Source organism: Nematolebias whitei, chromosome 5 (assembly GCF_014905685.2).
Source record: "Nematolebias whitei isolate Nwh7 chromosome 5, NemWhi1, whole genome shotgun sequence".
Taxonomy (NCBI): domain Eukaryota; kingdom Metazoa; phylum Chordata; class Actinopteri; order Cyprinodontiformes; family Rivulidae; genus Nematolebias; species Nematolebias whitei.
The window spans coordinates 24,449,057-24,468,746 of NC_056502.1; the positions used below are offsets into that span (position 1 = coordinate 24,449,057).

The following is a 19,690-nucleotide window of genomic DNA, read 5'->3' on the forward strand; positions in this document are numbered from 1 at the left end:
TATGTATATGTGTGTGTGTGTGTATGTATGTATACATATGTAATATGTAGGTAGGGATTATAATGTAAATGACCAAAATTTTACAGAAAAATATTATTTTTGTTTTTAAGTTTTTCTTCAATTCTAGTTTCATGTGCCTTTTCTGTCCACATTTGTGTGTAATTTTTATATTGAGTACAGATACACAAAGAGAAGTCTGTGAATTTTTGTTTTCTTATGATTTTTTTTATGTTGCAAAGGAAGGTCAACATTTGGTGTTTTGATTGTTTCTGTTCAGAAGGCCATTGATTTATTGCCAGAGTAACTAAGTGTCATCATTGAGACACTGAAGGAGCACAGAAATGAGTCAAAGGAATTGCACTGAAGTTCTATTTTTATTACTAAAAACTTTAGATTAGCGTATATGTCTGTAAATGGAGCGAACTCTCCGTATTTATTTCATTTGATGACAGTAATTGTTATTTCATGCTCTTTTTTATTTTTTGTTTGTTGTTATAGGGGGGTGGGGTTGGAAACTCAGATTTTGTTACATGGATGTCTTTTTAAGATTTTTCTTGTAACTTTAACTGGCAGTAAACATAAGTTGGGTTTGTCTGGTACCACCAGAGGATCAAGTGCCCTGCATATTTCACATGGTCAAATTTCTAGTCATTGAAGAAATAAAAACAAATGCACCTGGTTTCTTTGGATTTGTCTTTTTTTCCCCATTTTGCTATAAAGTTTGAAAATGGGTTACTCTAAAATACACACATGGAGTAGTTCGAGGAGGATTTCTACTTGGCTAGGACCCACCCAGATGGATAAGTGAATGTTGTTAGGGAAGAAAGTCAGATAAAAGCTTTTAGAAGGAATGGCGGACTGGACTTCAAGGAAGTCAATCTAGCTGAACTGAATTATGTGGAACTGGACCCGCTCTGTAAAGCCCTCTGAAGTATTCACTGAAGATGTGCAGCCAACCTGGAAATAATGCAGATGAATGAAAAGGGTTGAGGCAGAAAAGATGGATTAAAAAAAAAAAAAGAGTATGAATACTGGAAGAGTACGAATACTGGAAGAGTACGAATACTGGAAAGGGAAGGTGGGTGTTAGCACGAGACAAATTGCTGTAGAGTGACTAGACAAAAGAAGCTGCTCGTGACTGGAGGTGTGGTCCTGCTCTCGACTCGAGCCACAGTTAGATGTTGGAGACAAATGATCAGAAGAGCATGGCTGTGTGGCCCTGTGATGGACAGATGAACTGGTCAGGGTTGTAACTGGGATGGTTTAGAGCTCCTCATTTTTTTGCTGTTTCTGTCAGATTTATGTCCCTCTCAGGAGGACTCATTTTCTTTGAAACCATTTCTTAAATTCCTTATTGATCTAAAACCCTGAGTTGCTCTAATTATTTAAAACTACTAAGAAAAAAAAATCAACAATGAGATATTTCCCAGTGAGACTCCTCATGGATTGATTCCTTGGCCCAAAAGGTAAACCAACCATCACAAGCGTTGAGGTCAACGTGAACTGATATTTAACTCAACACTCAGATCAGGTCAGAGGTCAAATTGAGCTGTTTGCAAACTAAGCAGCTGGCTAAAATACAGTAAAACGGTTTGTTTTTATTTTATTTATTAGAAGCATTTTGAGACGGTAAACGGTGCCTTTTTACTACTCAGCTCAGCGAAACGAGCTCAGTGGTTCATTGTGTTGATCACCTGTGACGGGTACAAAAAGCTGTCGCGCATCTTTTATCTGCTACACATTAACACCGTTCACCCATTTAAGTTCCAGTTCATTTTGGGATTAATTTTTAAAATGTTTTTACTTTAAAGACTTCCGTGATCTTGGCCTGCTCTGTGTCTCTGAGCTACAAGCACTCGTTCAGTGATCAGCTGCTTCTGCCTGGAACAAGAAGCTGCTGGGCTTTCTCTGCTGCAGCTCCAAAATTATGGAGGAGCTTCACTTTCTTGGCTGTTTTTAAATTCCTCCTGAAACCCGTCTCTTCTCCTTGGACTTTGTCACCATGTGAGATGTTTATTTTTATTATAATTTAATTGATTTTTGTCTTGTTTTATTTGTATTTATTATAGAAAATGATGCTCATCGTAGGCATACAATGCATGACGAGACGAAACACTATCGGTACAACGTGACCGTTTCTGATTTGTGCTTTTTGACACACATTGCTCTAAAATGCATTCATGATCTGGTGTTTATAACATTCATTTGTAACATTTAGAGCCTTCAGGAGGAGCAGCAGCTTGTGTTTAATTACATCAATACAAAAACTGTTCTTTTTACCACAGGAACATCGTAACGTATTTAAACACTAAATCAATTCTAATCGACATCAGATGTTCATAAAAGTTTTTTTTATTTTACATCATTTGAAAATCTTTTATATTTCATAGACTCAGTATTTGTATCTTATGCTTTTATTATTTTCATACATTTGCGGGTTTTTATTTATTTATTTTTTTAATTCATCTTTATTTTGTGCTTGCAAAACTGGAGCGTCAGGTCAGTAATGATGTCCTTATGGCGATGCCTTTTTTATCTGTGTCCAGGCTGGAAAACAATGTTTATAACTGTTTGTTATTCTCAAACTTTTAGTTTAGACTAAATAATATTGAATAACTAAACAAACTTTTGGACAGACACTAGACAAAAGATGTTTATCCATATCTATTCGATCAGTAATCTCCCATGGGTGCTGCAGTACATGGAGGCTGTTAAAAGTGCTGCACTTTATTTTCATAAATACCAAACAACATTTTGGCCCCTTATAAATATGAATATTTGTATAAAAATAAATAAGCCCACACTAATCCCAGTGTAGTCGTATACAGATTACAGTTTAGGACTCGTTTAAATAGCACTAGCCTTGCTGCAGCTGATGTGTTAGACAGATGTGGTCTTAAGAAACACCGGACACGTTCAGCTTTCTGACCACGCCCTCTTTTAGTTTGCTTCTGTTAATAATTTCCATAAGCGTTGAAGTTTTTGATAATGCAGAGACATCCAGAAGGTTTGTTTGTCGCGAAGAGGATCAATGTCGCACTCTCACATTAACGTTCCTGCCATGCAGGTGTACACAAGAAGGATTCTGAAAAGAAGAAGCAACGTTAAATAAATCACATTAAACTCTGTTTGTTTGTTTGTTTGTTTGTCCATAGCAAGTGAACTTGCACAACAGTTTTATCTGGATGTCCTTCCTGATGTTACCACAGACCATGGAGCTACCGCAGCCCACGTGTGGAGCAGAGGGGCTTCCATAGGGTAGATGGAGGGGTTAAGGTCACCCAAAGGTCCAGGCTGGGGTGAATAAGGGTGGAGGTCGGTGAGTGCTTCACCTTTCCCACCCACATTTTTATGTAATGGTCCAGGATTTGAACCGGCAGTCTAATCTCTGCACCACCACTCCTCATGTTCAACACAGATAGACAGTGATTATTTAACACTTACACACGCGAGTTATTTAAGTTTACTGATAAGAAGCCAAATGATATGAAACTTTTAAATACACAAAGTATTTTTTTAGTATTTACAGTGGAAGGTCTGATCCAACTTTGAAAGTTTAATATGCTCTGTAATTATGAGATTATTATGAGCGATCACAAATGATAGTCATTTGAAATACCCTAAGTATCTTGTAGAGAACTTGAAAAAGTTTTTATATCCCTTTGAATCTTTTCACATTTTGTCACATTTCAACTGCAAACCTTAAAATATTTCCTTGGGATTTTATTGTGGCAGATCAACACAGATTACTGCATTATTGTAAAGTGAAAGAAAAATTATAAATGTTTTCAAAATTAAGTATTTACATAGGCAGCATGGTGGCTCAGTTGGTAGAGCTGTTGCCTCTCAGCAAGAAGGTCACTGATTCAAATCCCGGCCTTTCTAGATGGAGTTTGCATGTTCTCTCCGTACGTGTATATACGTGCGTGGGTTTTCTCCGTGTACTCGTGGTCTCCTCCCACAGACTAAAAACATGTATGTTAGACTGATTGGTAACTAAATTGTCCCAAGGTGTGAGTGAGAGAGTGAGTTGTTTGTCTCATTTGTTGATGGACTGGAGACCTGTCCAGGGTGTCCCCCACCTCTTGCACAGTGATGGCTGGACATGGGCACCAGTGACCCAAAAAGGAAGAAGTGGGTAAAGATAATGGATGGATGGAATTATTAACACAAAAACTATTAAAAGTGTGCCGTGCATCCTTTGTGGTCATAACATGATAAAATGTAAAAACTCACTGGTGCTTCAGTGAGCTGCCACCATGGACAGAGAAAAAGCACTGGTTGTACTTCATTCTTCTTGTATAAGTTCAGTAGTCTGATTTAATTGAATTTTGTTCTAAAATAAATAAACATCTCATTCTGTTAAATTGATACACGTCCATCATTCGGTTCATTCACTTCCCAAAAACGCCTCGCATGTCATCCAGATGAGCTGATCCTCTGCTGCTCTTTAGAAAATGACATCACTGCGGATGTATCTGCGCTGTATTTACTGTATTTCCATGTGTGAAGGCTGGTATTTGGTTATCAGCACAAATCTGATGTGTCAGGGCAGGTCGTGTGGGTGTGACATGGCCAGCATCTCTGAAGCCTGTGGGCACAGATTAGTCACAATGCCTGTCGCCTGTTATCATGGCTGGATTTAGTCAAATGTGCTTAAACTGACTGTCATACTTAACACGCATATTCATTTCTTTATGCATGGAGATCATAATTACTTTAAACAAAGACATAAGAATCCAGTTTCATCTGTGTAACGCACAGAACTTTGTTTTTGTTTAAGAAAAAAAAACAGTTTTATTCATTTCAGTGGATTTGTTTTTTTTCAAGTAAGTGAACGTCATTTTGTGTGTTTAAATTCACATCTAAAAACCAGTTAGCGTTATATTTGAAACATGCTCAGCTTTCAGAAATGCTAAACAAATACATAAACATGAACAAATGCTTTGTCTCTGAAATTGCATATAAGTGAAAAATGTAAAAAAAAAAATATATATTTATATATATATATATATATATATATATATATATATAAACCAGTTTTATTATATTTTGGTCCAATTTGCCTGATTAAAAATGTCTTGTAAATTAAACGACACACACCTGACCTCGGTTAAGGTAAGAAAAATACCAACAGATCTAACCAATTTATAATTTTTTAAACAAAAACAAAATGAGCTTTGGCTTCAATGCGTTAAAAAGATTCATGTAAGGTTAGCTTGTGGATACACCTTGACCTTGGAGTGGCGTGTATCAGTGCGGTTAAAGGATATAGAAATCAATCTCATTACCATGAACAGAATAAAGTTGTGGAAAAGCACAAACTGTTGGCATTTTGTTGATTTGTGGTCATTTTCAAAACATATATAAATGAAAATAAAGTGAATTTGAACAATGAAGGGCCTTCTGACTCATCTGAAAGCCAGTTACCGTATTTTTCGTCGTATAAGTCGCAACTTTTTGCATAAATTTGCAAGTCCTGCGACTTCAAAGTGACTAATATACGTTTTTTCCCCCATATTTATAATCCAATTTTCAGCTGAGATCTGACGATTTCATTCATTCTGATAGGGCCCTCGAGCATTATGGCAAGCCAAGTGTCTCATTAATAGGTAAACGTGGCTATTAATGAGACACTTGCCTTGCCATAGCGGCCACCTTCATCTCACTCCAGAACTCCTGGAGCAAACGTCAAATCAGCTGCATTTCACTGCGCCTCCCAGGCGAAATGCAGCTGATTTCACCATTAAAGTGCATTTAGTAAGGAAAAGTTAATGTTGAGCAAACAAATAATTGTTCTTATGTGGTTATGTTGATAAATTTCAAAGAAATGCACAGCAAGTCCTCCCTCTGTGTGCTCCCGCAGCCGCGACTCGATTTTTGAAATGCAGCTGATTCAGAGTCAGAGTCAGAGTCAGAGTTTCTTTATTGTCATTCGCACCTCATGTGGTACATGTGGTGGAGCGAAATTATGTACACGGGGTCCCAGTTACATCCAACAATAAAATGTCTAAGAAAAACAGTAATAACATCTAAGATATGAACTAAGAAAAACATCAACTAAATATACACTAAGCACTCATAACATAAAACATTGAACATCAGCACAAACATGAACATGAGTCTGTGAGCAGAACATGATTCGACCATTAAACTGCGTTTATTAAGGAAAAGTTAAACTGAGACACACCTTTACTATAATGTTGAGCAAACAAATAATTGTTTTTAATTGTTAATCGTGTTAAAGTCCTCCTATGCACACTCCCACGGCCGCATTTGGCAGCCAATGGATTTTTGGCACAACACCGGCCCACGTTTCAGGGTGGTCAGCGGTGATGCATAAAAAAATGCAACGCGTCAGTGGTGACACATAATGAATGTGACTTATTTCTCGACTGGTAGGTGAGTTCTTACTTGATACATACCCCAGATTGGTAGTAACTGCCTGGTACTTGTTTTGTTTTTTATTCGGTAACTAAATACTTAGTCACCAACCTACCTGTTAAGTACCCACCTACCTGATTTTTACCTAGTTGAAAAGTACCTACTTACGTGACACATGTGGCCCACTTGACAAATACCAGACCAGCTACATGCCCAATTTTTACTTGACATGGACGTGGTATGTACTGACATTTCCAAGTGCATAAAGGATATGTACCTAACATTTATCTGGAACATACTTGACATTTACCCAGAGCATATCTGGTATGCAACATTTACCAGGAGCATAACCGTTATATAACCAACATTTACCTGGGCACGTATGTACCTGGTAAGTCTCCAGCATTTACACAACATGTACCTGGTATTTACCAAATATATTCTTGGCAAGTTTTTGGTATGTACCTGATGTTTGCCAGGGCACACACCTGGTATGTAAACAGTATTTGCCTGGTGTGTACCCGTCTATATTAAAATAACTATACTTTGTAAGCCCTTTAAAACAACCACAGCTGCAGCAAAGTGCTGTACACAAATCACAAAAGTTTAAACACATAAAAAACAAAACAGTTATTAAAACATTAAGATAAGAACAATAAAAACAGTGCAGAGCAAATTCAGTCTGTGCTAAAAGCCATGGAGTAAAAATGAGTTTGTAAAGAGTTTTAAAGAAGGACAGTGAAGTATATTTTGTATTTTTTTTTTTTTTTTTTTTTTTTTTTTTCATTTAGCCTTTATTTATACATAGCCTTTATTTATACAGGTTAGTCTCATTGAGCCACGAGAACTCATTTTCAAGAGAGACCTGTTTAGGGAGCACATGGTGGGGGTTAAGGGCCTTGCTCATGGGCCCAGAGTGGGGCGAATGAGGGTGGGGGCAAGTGTGGGTGTTTTCACCTACCCCACCCACAATTTTTTTTTTGATGTTGTCGGGGCCGGGGCGTGAACCGGCGATCTTCGGATCACAAGCCCACCTCTCTAACCTCTGCGCCACCACTCCCCCCATATGTGTATGTATATTATGTATCACTAACCAAACCTTAACATCATTCCTCTAAACTACAGCACATTTTTGAGTCATGAGTCAGTTATATTTACAAAATAGAAAAAAAAACAAAAAAACAAAAGGTAAAACTGAGACTAAACCAAATTTTCATGGGTCTACAACTCAGTGGCCCAGATTTACCAAAATACTGTGTATTTTAGGTAGACTTGGTAAAACTGTTTGAGGAGGTGCTTTCTCTCCTTGGTGGATTTCTTTATGTCCATATTGATGTCATTTAGGAGCATCCACAGTTCCTGGTTCGTTGTCTTCTTTGTGTAGTCTGTGTAAGTCCTGCTGGAGGCCAGCAGACTGAACCTGATGGACAGGGAGGAGAAAAGACCACCACGATGTTAGCAGAGGTCACTATAAAGTCCAGTTCTGGAGCAACCCTTTGACTCGGTCATTGAATTTTGTAGTGAACTGTAGGAACATCAGTGAAAATAAAAATGTCATTCAGATGTGCCCAAACAGAGTACTTTGGTCACGCAGCAGCAAACTGAAACAATAAGCAGGAAAACAAAGAACTCCTCTGTGAATGAGAAAGTACACTGGTCAATTTGTACCTCACTTTGTACCCAGCAGTTCTCTTATCCAAGTGCCAAAAGCTGATAGGCGATAATGGGTTTGCCTGTCGTGTTAGCGAAATATCTCACAAACCACAGGACAGATTTTATTGAAACTTGCATCATCACTAGACATACAAATGCCTACAGCTGCAAAAGTACAATTTGGTGGAGGTATGAACTGACCTGGAGTCATTAAAGAGTTGTATTAAAAACAATGGTTTAAAATAATTTTGATCTACTCTTTTAAATAAGGATATTATATATATACTGTATATTTTTTTAACCTAAACCTTTATTATTCTCTTACAAGGATGTCCTGGACAAAAAATATCATTTGCAACCCATCAGTATATAAAAGTATTTGACTGAAACAATGCTGTAAGATGAAAATCAGATGAAATAGCAGAAACTAAGTAAAACCTGAAGAGTAAATGAAAAACACTATCTTGTATTTTTTGTTGTTGTTGCAGGTAGACTTAAAATGCTTTAGTCTCCTTGATTTGTTTCTAAAACCAAACAAACTTTGATTCGATCCGTCTTAAAGTTTTAGAAACTGCTGCTGCATCAGGATTTGTTGTTTTACCCGTCACATCGGGCTGTTCGCCCTGAGCGAGCCTGGCCAGTCTCTCACTCACTCCTTTGTGAAGAGACCCTGGTATCTGAAACAGGAAGCAGAAATTTTTTTAATTATGCCAACGTGCTTTGATCGCTCAGTTACACAGATGTTAAATAAACTTTCAGGAAATAATCAATGGATGGACATCTACAACTCATTAACTTTTGAAACAACACGATTCAAGATGGCGACTGCAGCCAACTGACCTTCGAAAGCCCCAAAATACCATGACGGTGAGTTTTAGACTTGAGCTAAACTTTGATGTGGTTGTAGCTCAGTCATCCTCACCATATACTCAGACTGTTACTCATGGTGCGAGATCTTTGCCTAAATTATTTAGCATTACCTGCCTTCAACTCCAAACTGGTGGTTCTGTCAGTTTGAGGAACAAGTGGATTAACTGTCAAGTTATTAATACATTTGTGGAGGTGTAGAGATATACGTGCATCCCTGACCGTCATTTTATAACATACCTTTATTTCTGATAATTTGGAACTGAGTGAGTTCATTCTGTGAAGATGTCCCTTAAAGAAAAACACACCCCTCTCCAGGGCTTAATTTGTAAACTGGTTGATGCTGGAACAGTGGGCAGGCCGGGGTGTCCATGGGTCCTCACACAGAAAATTTTGAATAACAGAGATGCCATTTCCTGCATTTTGGTGTATTTTAACAGGTTGTAATACATCAACATTTATCTACATTTGTAAACACAATAAAATTACTATTTTGGAGAAGAACAGCAGTTGTGTGTGAATTAGAGCAGCACCGATTCCCTCCTTCCCCTCACTTCACGGTTCTGAGCTGAACTCTTCTCTGCTCCTGCTCCAGACTTGTGGTACCGTTTGAAGCAGCTGAAAGCTTCAATTCACTGTTGTCAAACTAAGGACAATCCATTCATCCATCCATCCATTTTTTATTAAAGTAAATTGGACTGTCTTCTTTACGTTTTGATCGCTATTGTTATTTTGACAAATTAGCGCCGTTGTTTTGAAATGTGACGTATAATGTGAATAACACATCAAACATTTCTCTCTTTGTATTTTTAATTTATTGTTTACAGTAAGCTTTTTTTTTTATTTATTATGTCTGAAATGTAGCATGAGTTCAGACACCTGCTGATGTGTGCGCGCGCTAGCGCTGTTTGGAGACGTTTCTGTGCGTAACGTGCACTGTCTACAGGGCGTTTATTTATTCTGTTGAATAAATGATCGTTTCTGTTTCGGGTTCTGAGAGGAGGAGAGAGGGGGTGTTTTTCAGTGCACAGCCCCACTGACTATGGGACAATACTTGGAGAGGAGGAGAAGAGAAGGACTTTGTGCAGAACCTCTGTATGTAACACCATCTGTCCCTCCGTCCTCATCCCCTCTCCTGCTCCTCGAAGGAGCGTGTAGCTGGTTCGCTGCGCGTGCTGTGGCTGAAACATCCACAGACTGGGTCCGCCGGGCTAAAGGCAACAGCTCCTCTTGTTGTATTTTTTTAATAAATAATCAAAATAAAAATGTGCGATGACTTTGGACTTTTAGGGACAGAACTGCCAGATCCGAACAAAGAGTTGCCGGAACAGAACGTGTCAAAATGAGAGAGTTCCCGGATCTTGTACCGGCAGGATCCGGCTCAAATTAACCACTGCCCCTCTCCCTTAAAGAAAAACAACTGAGACATTCTCTCCAGTTTCAGATCTGTGACAGTTTAACATTTTCTCAGCAACTCCTAATTATCGAAAAAGTCCAAAAGAGACTTTTCTTGTTTGCAAACCATAAAATGTTCGATAAATCTGATAATATCTGAGAAGCCCTCTCTGTGAACCCAAAATGGATGTTTTAAGTCTAAACAGAAACCCCAAGAAAGTTCTGGTGACACCGGTGCCAAGATCTTACTTAGCCATGTCTCTCTTGTCATAAATCTCAGGGTGATAAGGCAATATAGTGTTCAAATTAATTCCTCTCTGTAACCCACACTTCTTCTGTTCCATTCAGAAGTACTGACAGACTTTTCCAATATTCTGGAGAAGTAATAATGTTTTCCTGTAATGAAATAATTGTTTACTGGGAATAACTAATAACTTGCCTTGTGGTTTTCTCTTACAGTTGACAAGAGCCTGTAGTCCAAAAGATGGCAAAGTTATTTTCTGTTTATAAGGTTAACAAAAGTGTTTTTATTGATTTAATCTCACTTAAAGACAGAAGTATTATGTTTCCTTTATTTGAGGACTTTTCAGCAGAGTAAATTAAAGCATTACTGAAAGGTATAAAATCCAGGCCTTTCTATTCTGATTGGTCCAAATCGACCACCCCTCTCAAGTTGTGGGTGGTGATTGAAAGTTGAGGTCTGAGATAGAGTCCCAGAAGAGCAGAAGGAAGTCGACGACAGAGGAAGAAGGAGGAGTAAGCTTTTAGAAGTAATACAAAACTTCAAGAAAGAAAATATAAGTTTCAACTTTAGCAAAGTTTTGATAGCACTGTCTTCAGCGTTCCAAACACCTGCAGTTTTCATCACCAGAACTAACAGCTGTCCAGAACTCCATGGAGACCGTCGGTTGACCATTAGAGCCAGTGACCAGACTCCTCGCCTTGATGCCCAGAGATGTGAAAGGGTTCTCAACCTTTGACGTCGCTCAAATCATCTCAGCAGAAGGTCCACCGTCTGGTATCTGGGGCGGTCGTTCCAAGACGACTCCTGGTAGGAAAGCTGATCTATTACTCTGGAAGGTTGACTCTGGTGTCCAAGAATTTAGATTTTAACCAAATTAGTATATTAACTCAGTTCAGTAATTATTTTCCTTTAAATTTAAGACCAGAATTTAACCCTTGAAGGAGTAAATAAACTGTCTCCCTCTTAGTTAAATTTGCATAATTAATTATCTCTGCTGAAAGTTCCAGAATTACATTTCATCTTGTTTTGGTTTGGGTAATCACATAGAATAAAATCATTTTATCTGTTAATTCCTCCTAAACAAGCATTTTTAAAGGTCACGTTAATTTCCATAAACTCCAGTTGTTAGACAAAGCCATCGTTAAATGTAAGCAATAATTTCCAACAGTTTTCTGTCCATAAATAGCCAAATAAACGTCACAAAATTGTATACTAAAGTGTGTGTGTTTTATTTATGACATGTGAATCTTTCATATAAAAGAACTCACGGTGAAAAAGAGTAATTCGAGGTAATTAAATAATATTTGTCTGAACTGACGTTCAGACCTTTTCTTTTCTCTCAAGGCTAAGAGTGGGGCCCCTTCAAACTAAAATTCATAATGAATTTTTAATCATTATTAACCCTTCCCGCTACAGAGGTAACCTTAAAGATTTCCTTAATGTTGCTCAGCATAAAAAACAACAGAAGATCCTCTTTTTCCTTTGAGAGCATCTGGACAGCAGCGCCCTGGAAAACGGCTTCTTCACTGCCAGTCGGTTGTCCACCTTCAAACACCACATATTACTGAGAGCATGCAACAGATCTCTGGATCAAATTAAACTTTGCATCAGCTCCCACCTCCTTGTCCACTTTTAGTCCTTGTGGATCAGCTGCCAGAGACATGAAGGTGAGCAACCTGAGCAGCTCTTCTCTGCTGCTTTGAGGAAGCAGCTTCAGATACAGCTGCATAGCCTCCAGAGCCTTGTCCAGCTTATCCACTGGAAAACAAAAACAGAGCAAAGTACAGAGAGGACCACAGCCCTGTTAGAACCACAGACAGTTCTGTACTCATACCCAGCAGGTCAGTTATGGTCATGTAGATGTCCTTCATGGACTGAGGCAGTAGGGGTGGCCGGCTCGCGTTGCTGTAGTGTTTCACCAGTCTCATACAGCAGCAGCTTATACTGGACTGGGCCACTCTGAGACTAACTCGTCTGCCTCTGCTGGGTGCAGGGACCTGCAGCCGACAGTTGGGGTGGGGGGTGGGGATGGATTTCAGTTCTGTATTACTGACATTGAAGTTATGCACAAGTCTGAACCAAGGATCACAAGAGGTGTGCAAGTTTTTTACCGCAGAGACTCTCAAAGAGATATTTTCACAAAAAAATCCAGTAATTTAAGACCCAACTTCACTTTACGGAATGCATGTCATCCACTGCACCCCCCCCCCCTCCCTCCGCCCCCAAATTGCTGGCATTGATGTAGAACTAAGCTAGCGGCGCGCAATACAGGCATTCTAGCTAAGTAGCTACAAACATTGCACTCTGCTTCTCTTACCATTTTGATCCCAAAAATTAATGAATTTTAGACATTTCTACTATGATTACTTTCTGTAAGTTTCATTAAATTACAACTAGTAGTTCATGAGATATTTTGTTAACACTAATGTTAACAATTAACACTAACTGACTATTGACAAATAAACCCATATGGGCCAAAACATATTCACACAGTTTTTGCTTTCGTGTGGTGGGTGACATCATGAAGGACCCCACTCACCCAGCACACACATTTTTTGCCCAGCTCCCCTCAGGAAGGAGGTTGAGGAGCATTAAGTGTAGAACCACTAGACTGAGTAACAGCTTCTACCCTGAAGCTGTTAGACTCATGAATCTCTAACCAGAATAATCACTGTGAAAAAAAATCACATCATGTTGCTGCTGATCTGTTTCATGTTGCTGCTGATCTGTTTCATGTTGCTGCTGTTCTGTTTCATGTTGCTGCTGATCTGTTTCATGTTGCTGTGTTCATGCATGCTCATCTGTTCACACAGACTCATGTCCGTGCTGCTCAGCGTATTGTGTTTATTGTTTTTACAAAGTATACTACTAGTGCTTAGTGTATTTTTAATTAACCTTTTTTTTAGTTCATATCTTAGATCTTATTACTGTTTTTATTTTACATTTTACTCTTTTGTTGGATGTAACTGTGACCTTGTGTACACAATTTCATTCCACCACTTGTACCACATGTGGTGGAATGACAATAAAGAAATTCTGACTCTGACTCTGATGCCCTTTTGCTGCAAATCACACTTGAAACTTTTTTCCATCCACTCCATCCTGCCTGGACTCTCTTCTTCACCTCTTTACCACACTCCCCATTTTCCTGGACATTTCCCCCAGTTACATGAAGTCCTGCACCTTTGTGACCTCTGCTCCTTGTAGCCTCACTGTTCCACCGGCCTCCCTCTTATTCACACACGTACTCTGTCTTACTATGACTGTCTTTCATTCCTTTTCTTTCAAGTGCATACCTCCATCTCTCCAGGTTCTCTTCCACCTGTTTCCTGTTCTCACCACAGATCACGTCATCTGCAAAATTATAGTCCATGAGATTCCTGCCTGACCTCATCTACATCTACAACTACCGACCGATTTCCAAACTTAGTATTTTAGCCAAGGTTTTAGAAAAACTGATAAATACTCAAGTCAAGAAGTATTTGGACTATTTTGACATTTTATCTTCTCTCCAATCTGGCTTCAGGAAACAACGCAGCACAATGACTCCTTCGCTAAAATTTTTTAATGATGTTGTTGAAGCTTTGGATGCTAAGGATTACTATGCTGCACTTTACTTAGACCTGTCCAAAGCCCTCGATACTGTAGATCAGTGATCCTCACTATTTTTTCAAAAGAGCCATATTGACAGATCAAAGTCAAGGGGAGAGCCGCAATATCACCCCAAGTCACTCAAATAAAAGATAAAAGTTAAACAACACACCTATGAACAAAAAAGAAACACAGCCAGCACATTGTCTGTTTAAACAAAATGTACATTAGTACTGAGATGAGTGGAAGCTGTGGTACATGTCCTTTACTTTCTTCATGTTGTATTTGTAATTGGTTGTTGCAACCACAGTGAGACATTCAAGATGGGCATGGTTCAGTGGGTTTCTCTGTTTTTGTTTGATAGTGTTCATGGTTGAAAATGTTGACTCACAGGTGTAAAAAATTCAGCTTTTATTACCCCAATCCCATGAAGAAAGCACAAGTCAAAAATAACGAATACCAAAATCCATGCTCAACAATGAATATGCTGTACAGATGAAGATCCCACCTTCACATTTCTGCCTGCCCCCTCATGTAACCATGGCTAGAACCGGTCCTGCGATGCTCCTACTTCCTTCATCGCAGATGACAGCAGGTGTGGAGACACGTGCGGCCGGTAGCTGATCTATCTAAGATTAACAGGACATTTTTTACGTCTTTTGACCAGCGGGTCAGCAGACGCGCGTGGTCAGTCATGATCAGCTTAACAGGACTTTTTTTTAACCTCTACAGGCCGGTCAGACCTGCCTCCTCCTCAACAAGTAGATTAACACAATATTATTTGTAAAACTGCATCAAAGAAGCCCGAGCCCACATGTGCAATTATTGCACAATGCGCCAGCACATTTTAAAAATGTACTGGCTGTGCTGGCATATTGTCGTAACCTGTCACAAGAGCCACCAATAAAGCGTGGCGAACTGCTTGTAGCTCATGAGCCGCACAATGAGTATCCCTTCTGTAGATCATGGCATCTTATGCTATAAACTCTCAGATATTGGCTTCTCAGATCACACTGTTGGCTGGTTCTCAAACTATCTCTCAGATCGGAGGCAATGTGTTCAACACAATAGTACTTCATCTACCTACCTAACGGTTACTAATGGTGTGCCACAAAGTTCAATTTTAGGACCCACTCTTTTTACAATTTACATAAATAATGTAGATCAAATCATTCCTGACGCATCCTTGCATCTCTATGCTGACGATACAATTGTTTATAGCCGAGCTAACACAGTTGCCAAGGTTTTCCAGCTTCTACAGTCTGCCTTTGTTGTCATTCCTTCCGCATAGCCCGACATTTTCTCATTCAAATGCGAACGTCATCCAGCAGATGACATTTATCTTTATCAGAGGGAAGCTTCGGAGCTGCAGGTATTTCTGGAATGTGCCATGGTTCGAGTACTCTGGGGTCTTACACTTTTGCTCCAAGACAGGCGAGGCATGGGGGGAGCTTCTGCTGTGACATCACTGAAGAGGAGAGGCATAAAAGTGTGACACCGCAGGTGCAACAACAACAACCAGAGCAGCAGCTGCACATCAACACTGACCAGACAGCAGTCTCTGTGGAGTCTCATCCGTTCTACGTGAAGCATGGCCTCTCGCAGCAGCCTTCTTCTTTTTGTCTCTGTTTGGGTTTCAATTCAGGATGGTGAGTCTATACTTTTTCATTTCTCTTTAATACCTTTATTTTATCTTTTATATACACTACGGTAGTTGTTTGTTAAAAATGTTTTATTATAATAGCTAAGAAAACGGTTACTTTTACATCAGGGGTGTAGGCTGGATTATATCTGAGGCAGCTACATTTGTCTCTGTTTAACTGTGCACCAAGAAAGTTTAATCCTTAACATGAGTTTTTGTTGTTTTCTTTTTAATTGGTAGCTTGTGAATTAAAAGGACACATTTAACTTAAACTTTTCTAAATGCTGACATTTATTTTGAAACTGAAGTGTGGCAGCAGTTTTCACACATTTAAAGACTTCAAATTTAAAAACAGAAAACTTTGTTACGATTTTAGATTTTCCCTTATCATTTCACAGAGAAAGAGCTCAGATTCATTCAAACAGTAAAAGTTTAGAATATGATTGGTTGAAAAGAGAAGTTTAAAAAATCTTTAAAAAAAAAATACATTTCTCCTCATCATAGACTAGAAATTATTTCATAAACCAAGCTGTGTTTGTTCTCTAACAGAGTACCTCTTTACTCTGAACTCTGTAGGATGGTGTCTTCCAGTTGTGAAACAGCTGGAGTTAGAAGTCCCAGCTCACCCGGTGAGGACCCGGCGCTGTGCTTGCAGCAACCAGTTGGACTCTGAATGCCACTACTTCTGTCATCTGGACATCATCTGGATCAACACCCCCAGGTTAGCAGGAGAGGATCGACAAAGTGAAGCTCTCTTTTTCTGCAGAGACTTCAACCCCCTCCAAAAATAAATAAATAAAGAACTAATTTCACACAAAGTTTGATGACGGTTGAATAGCTCTCCTATCATTATTGCTGTATTGTTAAACAGGTTTCTGTTAAGTAACAAAGAGCAAAGTCTGCATAGTGTTTTCGCTCAGAGCATGGCACTGACTCTGCCTTTCTTTCCGCAGTAAAACAACACTTTATGGTCTGGGTGGCTCTTTGCTGCGACGCAAGCGGTCCACTGGACGCTGCACCTGCGCCAAACTCAATGATCAGAGCTGCAGACGTTTCTGCAGCTTCCGGTGAGTTGGAGCATCTTTAAAAAGCCACAAAACGTCATTAAAAAAAACAAAGGGAGGAATGACTGAGGAGGATGGGGAGTGGTGCGGTGTTGGAAATTAATAACGTGTGCTATTATCAAACTACCAGTAAATGTGTCCCACAACTCCTTCAAGGGTGTGTGTGTGTGTATGGGGTGTGTGAAAGAGATCATCAAAACAATTCTGCTGAAACTTGAAGAAAATCGTTAGGTAATTTGAGTGCACAAAGTCCACAGAAGTTAGATTTGATTTGCTTTGAGGACATGAGTGTGTGTGTGCTTGTTTATGTTACTTTGTGAGGACCATTTTTCAACACATACTACATTGTGAAGCCCAAAGGCTCTTTGTGGGGACCAAAGCTGGTCTGCATAAGGTTCAAGTGCCGTTGGGGGGTTAGGGGTTAGGTTTAGGACTAAGGTGTGAATTGAGGATGTGTTAGGCTTAGGGTTAGGTATATACTGATAATGGTTAGGTTTAGGGTAAGGGTCAGGATTAGGCTATAGAAATGAATGAAAAATGAATGGAAGTCAATGCAAAGTCCTCATAACGATAGTAAGACAAACCTGTGTGTGTGCATGCGTGTGAGGTTGGTGGAGGAGGTGACTCTTTCAGGCACATTCCCCTGAAATGACTGTCCTGAAATCACCTTGAAAACAAGGAGAGTAAACCACAGACATATGAGGCAGAGGTGAAACATGTAGGAGCTCTGATGACTGGAAAAAATCTTGTTGTGTGGCCGCCTGTTTCGTTTGTGTGTGAGAAAGCAGATATTTCTGTGTGCATCTAAATATCTTGGTTATTTATTTGCATTGTATTTTCTGTGCAGCCCTGAACTCACATCTGTGAAGCCTTCCCACGTTGATGTTCTCGGCATCCTAAGGTAAGTTTGGAACCGCATGCACAAAATTAACTCACATCTAATTTCACTTTCTCACACTTTATTGTGCTGATTTTTTTTTAATTTTTTTGTCCCACAGAGCTGCAGCCAAGAAATCACAGAAAGACCTTGAAGCTCAGAGACCAGACTGGGACCATTTTCCTCCGGCTCAGAGGAAAATCGCCTGATAATCAACAGAGCTGCTGAAGCAGTGAGAGTGAAAGAGAAGGAGAGCAGCACGCGAGCACCTGAACAAATGACTCTCCTTTCATAGAGAGGAGAGAAAACAAAAGAGTTGCTGAGAGATGCGTCCAATCCAGGAAGGCCACGGTGCCGCAAATAGCTCCGGTTTTTACCTGCAAATAGAAAGGTGAAGACTGTGATGAAGGTGTGCAGGCACATGATGGAAACAGGAGTGCTGGATCACAGGCAACAGGAAATACCACCAGGTTATATTTATATCTGGATGTGTTCAGTTCAGGACGGGAAACGACAACCTGGACAGCTCGAGAAGAGAGAGAAGCCCAATGCAACATGAATTACATTTTCTGACATGCGTCCATTGTTTTATCGATTTATTTCATCTATTTCATAGATAAAATATTAGCTTTCATCACTTAGTAGTTCAAATGGCTTGACTTTGTTTTGTTTCTGTATAAGGCATCGTTCAGAAATAAATAAAATGTGTGATTTAACTAGAGAATTTGCGTTTTCTGCAAAAATGCAGTGTGAATGCTGAGTGCTAAATGACTGCTGGAATTCTACGAAGAAACTGAGACTGTTTCAGCTAAAGCTAAAAAAGCAGAAAACTAGTTAAAATCAAAATGTAAAAAAAAAAATTAAAAAAAACTCTAGCTTAAAGCTAACTATAGTAAAATAGCAAAAAGGCAAACAACAAAAAGAAGCAATATGCCAGCTAAAAACTAAAAACTGGAAAATGATAAGTAAAATTGTCAGAATTATAGTAAAATGCTCAAGCAAAAGGTTAACTTAAAATGTAATAGGACAAATTTAACACAAGTAGCTAAATCCAAAAGTAGCAAAGGGCTACCTAAGAAACTAAAAAATATAAATGGCAGCTAAAATTTTAAATGACCAAAGCCTCAGCTAAATGTTGCAAAACAGTAATTAAAAGTAGCAGAACAAGATTAAAAAAGTTAAACTAAATTATGCGGACAAAAAGAGTAATTACTGCTAAAGCAGTTATAAATAAAAACAAAGGGGAAGAAATTTATATATATATGTGTATATATATATATATATATATATATATATATTTATATTTAACACATATATATATATATATATATATATATATATATGTGTGTGTGTGTGTTTTTCTTTCGGCTGCTCCCTTCTTCAGGAGTCGCCACAGCAAAATAACTTGCACGAAGACTTGGTGATTATTTTTGCACCGGATGTCCTTCCTGATGCAACCATAGACCACCGAGCTACCACAGCCCTCTGTGTGGAGCAGAAAGCTGCCATCTAAGTTGCCCGTGGGAGCAGATGGTGGAGGTTAAGGGCCTTGCTCAAGGGCCCAGAGTGGGGTAAATGGGGGTGGAGACAGGTGTGGGTGTTTCACCTTTCCCACCCACATTTTGATGTTGTCAGTCTCGGGAGTTGAACAGGTGACCTTCCGATCACAGGCCCACCTTCTCTAGCCTCTGCCCCATCACTCCCCTGTATGTTTTTATATATGAACAGCTAAATTAGGACAAAGTATTCAGAAGTAGTTAGACTTCAAAAAACAAAATAAAAAGCAGGTTAACAATAGTGTGAATACTGAATCAGCATTCACATTATTAAGCTTGATGCTTTTTTTTTTTTTTTTTTGCTTGAGGTTTAAAAAACTCCTCTGATTTCTAACTTTCTCTGTTTGCCTTAGCAAAGCCTGCACTCAATGAGCTTCATGAGCGGAGTAATTCAAAGGAGCATAAGTCGCATTAAGC

General features: G+C 39.1%; 2 protein-coding genes across 2 annotated transcripts in view; both read left to right on the top strand.

Moving 5' to 3' along the window:
* Positions 1-3,257, top strand: part of LOC119410336 (transcription factor HIVEP3) — a 25,890-nt gene extending 22,633 nt beyond the window's left edge. The window contains exon 3 of the mRNA XM_037677246.1: positions 3,156-3,257. Coding sequence (XP_037533174.1) covers positions 3,156-3,257 — 102 coding nt within the window. The remainder of the gene's footprint in view (positions 1-3,155) is intronic.
* Positions 3,258-14,674: 11,417 nt separating this feature from the next.
* Positions 14,675-17,956, top strand: LOC119410337 (endothelin-2). The gene is made up of 5 exons (XM_037677247.1): positions 14,675-14,729; positions 16,353-16,497; positions 16,730-16,843; positions 17,688-17,741; positions 17,839-17,956. The coding sequence occupies exons 1-5, from the start codon at positions 14,675-14,677 to the stop codon at positions 17,924-17,926; spliced, it is 456 nt and encodes a 151-aa protein (XP_037533175.1). The 3' UTR covers positions 17,927-17,956.
* Positions 17,957-19,690: the final 1,734 nt, after the last annotated feature.

What these genes read in the sequence shown, in the direction of transcription:
- LOC119410337 (XM_037677247.1), top strand. Translation starts at nt 14,675, where the DNA reads ATGGCTAGAACCGGTCCTGCGATGCTCCTACTTCCTTCATCGCAGATG. An exon ending in TTCATCGCAGATGACAGCAG is followed by an intron (nt 14,730 to 16,352) that starts GTGTGGAGACAC and finishes TGAACTCTGTAG; the next exon opens with GATGGTGTCTTCCAGTTGTG. An exon ending in AGACGTTTCTGCAGCTTCCG is followed by an intron (nt 16,844 to 17,687) that starts GTGAGTTGGAGC and finishes TTTTCTGTGCAG; the next exon opens with CCCTGAACTCACATCTGTGA.